This window comes from Echinops telfairi, unplaced genomic scaffold (assembly GCF_000313985.2).
Source record: "Echinops telfairi isolate 266 unplaced genomic scaffold, ASM31398v2 ScPeMD7_7421;HRSCAF=8459, whole genome shotgun sequence".
In the NCBI taxonomy this organism is placed as follows: domain Eukaryota; kingdom Metazoa; phylum Chordata; class Mammalia; order Afrosoricida; family Tenrecidae; genus Echinops; species Echinops telfairi.
Window position 1 is genome coordinate 1,220,312 of NW_022111321.1, and position 6,439 is coordinate 1,226,750.

Sequence of the window (6,439 nt, forward strand, 5' to 3'; positions counted from 1 at the left end):
CGCTTGCTCGCTGCCACTTGCCTCTAGGAACCGCCGCCTAAGTAGGGGAGGAGATGACCGAGGTCCTGTGGCCGGCGGTCCCCAATGGGACGGACGCCTTCCTGGTGGGACTCGGCTCGCCCTGGGGGAATGGCACGCTGGCCTCCACCGCCGCGGCCGCCGTGCCCTCGTACAGATGTTCCCTGACCAAGACCGGCTTCCAGTTCTACTACCTCCCGGCAGTCTACATCCTGGTGTTCATCGTCGGCTTCCTGGGCAACAGCGTGGCCATCTGGATGTTCGTCTTCCACATGAAGCCCTGGAGCGGCATTTCCGTGTACATGTTCAACTTGGCCCTGGCCGACTTTTTGTACGTGCTGACACTGCCCGCCCTTATCTTCTACTACTTCAACAAGACAGACTGGATCTTCGGGGACGCCATGTGCAAACTGCAGAGGTTCATCTTCCACGTGAACCTCTACGGCAGCATCTTGTTCCTAACCTGCATCAGTGTGCACCGCTACAGCGGGGTGGTCTATCCCCTCAAGTCGCTGGGCAGGCTCAAGAAGAAGAACGCAGTCTATGTCAGCGTGCTGGTGTGGCTCACCGTGGTGGTGGGCATCTCCCCCATCCTCTTCTACTCTGGCACGGGGCCACGGAAAAACAAAACCACCTGCTATGACACCACCTCGGACGAATACCTGAGAAGCTATTTCATCTACAGCATGTGCACGACCGTAGCCATGTTCTGTGTCCCCTTGGTGCTGATTTTGGGCTGTTATGGCTTAATTGTGAAAGCTTTGATTTACAAGGACCTGGACAACTCGCCTCTCCGGAGGAAATCCATTTACCTGGTGATTATTGTACTGACCGTTTTTGCCGTGTCTTACATCCCTTTCCATGTGATGAAAACGATGAACTTGAGGGCCCGCCTGGATTTTCAAACCCGAGAAATGTGCGCCTTCAACGACCGCGTGTATGCCACCTATCAGGTCACGAGAGGTCTGGCCAGTCTCAACAGCTGTGTGGACCCTATTCTTTATTTCTTGGCCGGAGATACTTTCAGAAGGAGACTCTCCCGGGCCACCAGGAAAGCTTCCAGAAGAAGTGAGGCGAATTTGCAGTCCAAGAGTGAAGATATGACGCTCAATATTTTATCTGAGTTCAAGCAGAATGGAGACACAAGCTTATGAAGGCAGAAGAACACTCCAGATCTCTCTCTTGTGACATGGTAGGATGCGCCAATAGTGTCAAGTGAATTTCCCCCCTTAAGTTCTTAGGAAGATTAGAAGAAATTCAGCCTAAGATATTTTTAAATGGGGAGGGAGACTGGACTAGAAATACCCACATCCACATCAAAGCTTGTTCGGGTTTGCTTTTAAGGACTCCTTTCTAGCTAGAAGTGTGGACCATAAAATAATACTGTCCTAGTTAAACATTTACCTTTTAATCTTCCTTTAAAATTTACACACTTCTCTTTATATCTCCACCCAATCGTTTAAAGCATGTGTGCTCATGAATATTGTAGCAATCCGATACTATTAACTTCTCAAACAGGCAAAGCAAAAAGCAAAAAATCTGACCACTTGAAACTAGTTTGTGGTTCCTCTGACCTTATTGTTTGTGGGGATCCACTAGAAACAGGTTGAAGCTCTGCGTTTTCAAAAAGCTGGCGTGCAGTGTAACAAGCTATTTAGCTCAGCTTACTCAGCAGGGCACAGAGATTTCTGAGCTGGCTTTCTGTTTAGGGGTCTTATAAGGCTAAGGTTGGAGTTGACTGAGCTTCTCTGGGGAATTGAGTTAACTTACACATTCAAAGCCTGGAAATGTGAACATTCCCTCGTTGTTTCTGGAAAACTCTCTGTATTTTGGAGTACCAAATGTTTGAAGGTGGATACCCACATTAATTATTTTCCTGAAAACATGCATTCAAAATAACCCAAGTGCATGTATTTTCCTTGTAAACACCATGAACTCTCTTAAACTTCCTGTGATAAAGGGTATTTACTTACACCACTGCTGTGAACTGCCGTAGGAGTTTGTTTATGTTCCGGGATAAGTGCTCATTCACATCTGTAAAAACAATTTTTGAAATCACAGATGAAGTACAGAACAAAGTTTAATCAGAGTGGAATGGTTTAGTTGGTTGACAAGATGCTCAGCAGGAAGCTAATGCAGGTTACCTGCCATCCCAGAGAACAGTGTTCCCTAAGAAACCTTTCATAAGACAAAATAACATGAAGAAGCACTTAACATTAATATATATGGTAAATATGTTGAAGCCTCTCTAGGCCACAAAATATCTACTAACTCATACCAGATAATACATGGAACTTGAAATAGCAATAGCATATAGTGTCCAAAGAGTTCAAAGGTACGGCAGCTGAGATCGGACAGTAAGGGTGCAGGGCCAGGGCAAGGAGCTTGGGAATGCACTGCTTGGAAGGAGGGTGCTCTGCTTTCTTACCAACTTCCTGCTAGACAAATGCAGAACTCCACCTTTGCTTTGTACCTTGTTTTCATAAAGTAAAAATATTCTTCAGATTTTTTCTAATTAGCAAATACAGCCACTAACGTAGTTCTTTCCTGGAAGCAAAGAGTCGTGAGCCAAACTTTTGAGACGTGAAGATACCTATAGAACCTGAGGGGGCGTGGTTGACAGTCATTCATAAAGCACAGCCTTCACACACGTTCTCAAATATCAAAAGGGGATGGGAAAGGCATTTAAAACTGAGGACCCTAGTTTAAATTGAAATTAGTATGCAAAACGCTCTGTTTTGCTTTGTTTGACAGCATTAAATATAATGTGTAAAGAAGATGGAGAAGTCCGCTGAAGACTAGAGGTTGTGCTGATAAGTTGAACCATTACAATTCTTAATGGATTTTATATCTCATCTAAAAAAATAAAGGAGACAAACGTGGGAAAGAGAAGTAGGAAGTATTTGAGTACTTGAGGAAAGCTCAAGGTGGAAATTGAGAGGGGCTACTTACTGTGTTGAAAGAGGAGACTATTGATCAGTGTTTTACTTTATCATTTCTCTGACAGTAATTTTTTTTAAGTCTGGGAAATACGATAGCATTTTTATAAAAACTTTCAACAAATATTGCTGCACATTTAGCCTTTGAAGTAGTCACAGTTTATATATAGCACAATGATTATGTGAGGTAACATAAGTAATACCCCAAGCAGTGTAAAAAAAAAACTGTTAGTTGGGAAAACTAGTACAAGCAAAGCCAACATAAGACTCTGGAATTGGTGGTGGAGTAATGTATACACTGCATGGTTTGAGAGCACTTGATAAATAAAGTAATATGGACCAATATGCTAATTAAGCAAGGACCTTCATGTCCTGTGAAAGTGAGGGTTAATTTGAGTCCTTGCATCATGTAGTTTAAATGAAAATGTGTGAGACCTTCAGTTAATTCTTCGGGCTGCCTCAGTTTACCCAATCTCCAGCTATTAAAATCAGTAAAGAATAACTGTGTAGCCTTCCTGAGCAGTCATTCTTATTAACCGGTTTCTTCTTGTTGCAGAGAACTATAGAAACCTTTGCAGAATAGAAGTGTCCCACTACACCTCCTCATTGGGGGGAAAGGAAGAATTAGCTAGGGTCTCACTTCCTTGCGCTCAAACAGCATTGTCTGTTGTAGTGTTGTGAAAGACATGGCCTAAAATAATGTCCTTACTATTGTGACCCTGTCAAACATCATGCCCAGTGGGTTAAGATCAATGTCACTAAACAGACCAAATGGTCATTTCAAAGCCTATGCCATACTTAAATGTTCAGGTTAATGGTGCACATTTCTTTTCTTTCTCTTTTTTTTTTTCCACATTTACTTTAGTTTTCTTCCTTTTAGGTCTCAGGATGCTCAGCCTGATTTAGAGCACGAGTCTGTGTTAGTACATTGCTTCACCTTCCGGAGAGCCGTCTTCTTTAGGAGTGTGGATCCTTCTTTAGGAGTGTGGATCCAGAGAGAAGGCACCTTAGACAATGACTAGAAATGCTGTGTTTCTCCTTGAAGTGTTTTTTCCCTAGTCCCTTGCATTACATTAGAGAGCAATGACATGAATGATAACCAAGGAGTAACAAAAATGGTCTCCCTGACCCCTTCCAAGCTAAAAGAGGTCTCTGGAAAGAGTCTTGCACTGATGATGGAAACATTCAGAGGTTCAGGGGGAAATGGTGATCGTTTGAGTTGAAAAGCTGATTCATGCCATATAGTGTTATAAATAAGTGTGTTAATAGTAAGGGCAAAATCTTTGGAGGAAAGAGCAGTGCAAAGTTTAGAATTTATCATTTAACAAAATTTTGCCCTGAAAAAAATATTTAACTCAAAATTCAAGGTTTTCGATGACTCAAAAAATTTTCCTCTTTGATTCTTTGAACATCCTTTGAGTTTACATTGAAATGATAAGAAAAAAGAAACTTAAAAGAGATATGGCATGAGTCAGGATTTGGAGTTAAAACCCAGGATATTACCATTCAGCCAACTATGAGACTCTTGCCTCCAGACCTCTCTGCATGGATTAAGAAGATTGCATGACATCATTGGTTGGGACTTTAGAAGTTATGGTAAAGCACCAAAAAATAAGACAGATAGAGGTTCTGAGATCTGCTCTTTTCCAGAACTCTTCAGTCAAAATCCTTATGAGGTCAGCAACTGGGACATGTATCCATGACCCATAAGCCTCTCTTTACTTGGACTGCTTCGGACAGAATCTGAACTGCCTTTGGATACCAAAGCGGCCAGTACTTGCAGCAGCTGCAGTTGAACTAGTGGCAGTGCTTAAAGGTGTACTACTAATTGCAGATCTTTTGAAGCTTTAACTTTGCTGGTCAAACTGTAACTATCATAATATTTATTGGTGAAGATCACAGTCCTTCACTGTACATAATGAAAAATTTTATTGAATGATCCAACATACTTCATGTAAATTATATTTATTATAGTGTATAATATGTGTCACAATGTTGTATATATGATTCATAGATAAAATGAGAATTGTATGTTGTGATGCTGTTAAAATTTCAGCATCTTGAAATGCTCAAAGTCTTCAGATTTTGGGGGTGGGTGGGTCTCAGCTATGAAAATCAACAGATGTCATACAAATAAATCACTTTTTCTTAGAAATATTTTTGCATGTTTAGCTGTTTGATTAGGGTTCTTTCTATATAGGAGCAATTCATTGCCAAACCAGCATAAGATAATTAGTAAGTGCAAAGAGGCCTGCATTGTCTACATTTTATATGATATTACAGAAAAGTTTATACTCTTCTGTCAGGAGGTTTAAATTTTGCCTCCAAATATGGCACAGCTTCCATTTCCAAATGCATAGATCACGTCTTAAATTCAAAAGTCGTTTTATTATGTTTTGAAAGTCTGGTGGAGTGGGCATTACAGATACATTTGAATTTAGATAGGAGATAGGATAAGAAAGAGGCAGCTGGTGAAGCATCTACTGCTGCTGAGTTCTGCTTACATTTTGGTGTTGTGCTTTTCCAGGTCAAATCACATGGTCTTCATTTCTTGGAGTAGAAATTTCTAAGTAGCACACTAGCAAATTCAACATGGCTATTAATTTCCATAGGTTTTTTTATTTGATAATTTTAATTCAAAGTTGTATAGTGATAACTGTACATATATTATGTGGCTGCTGAATTCTGTTAAAAATTTAAAAATTCTGTTGTACAGTATATTATATGTATCATCAAAAGTGAATATGAAGGGGAATATATGTTATATATCTACATTTGTGAATTTGAATTATAGTATGTTCTAGTGCTTTGGCAGAAATGTTTATTTTTATATTTGTGATTGTAATCGATAAAAATTAAAATAGATCTTTGTGATTAATAGCACCATTGGATGAGCAGTTTGGAAACAGTGTTACTTGACCTTTTGAGCTTTCTCAGGTTTATCTACATTGGCGGTAGTTTAAAAAAATCCAGACTTTTGTGCTTAAATGTGCTTTTAAGAAAAAAGAATGTCCATTTCCTATGATCGTGTAGAGTTTGCATGCAGCAGTGTGCAAAAATGTGTGTGTGTGTGTGTGTGTGTGTGTAAGGCATGGTGACCAACTTTGTATCAGTCTTAGAGTAATAGCAGAGTCTCAGTATAATCTTGGTCACTGGAATTGTACTTACAGTAGATAATTAAATCTGAAGAAGACTCAATAAAAGTACGAAACGTTTTTTGGTGGCTTCTATGTTATTACATCAGATTAAGATTTAGATGTTTCCCCAGATTTTAACAACTATTTTTATACAGGCTGCCAAATGCTCTCAGATGTACTGAACTCACTCAGGCATTTCTTAAGGAGTACCCTGTGCTTTGTCCAAAGTCTTTGAACAAAAGTACTGAATGCTACCTTAATAGATCTCAGACTAGTTTTTTGTGCTTAAATCTTGTCCCTAATTTTAATTCATGGAGATAATGATACTAATAATACTTTGTGGTT

At 40.0% G+C, this 6,439-nt stretch overlaps 1 protein-coding gene across 2 annotated transcripts; it reads left to right on the plus strand.

Moving 5' to 3' along the window:
- Positions 1-53: 53 nt before the first annotated feature.
- Positions 54-6,172, plus strand: P2RY1 (purinergic receptor P2Y1). Of its 2 annotated transcripts, none has more exons than XM_045297754.1 (2): positions 54-1,210; positions 3,823-6,172. In XM_045297754.1, the coding sequence occupies exon 1, from the start codon at positions 54-56 to the stop codon at positions 1,170-1,172; it is 1,119 nt and encodes a 372-aa protein (XP_045153689.1). In that variant the 3' UTR covers positions 1,173-1,210; positions 3,823-6,172. The 2 variants fall into 2 exon arrangements, with proteins under 2 accessions (XP_045153689.1, XP_004709083.1); XM_004709026.4 differs by having other exon boundaries at positions 3,838-6,172.
- Positions 6,173-6,439: the final 267 nt, after the last annotated feature.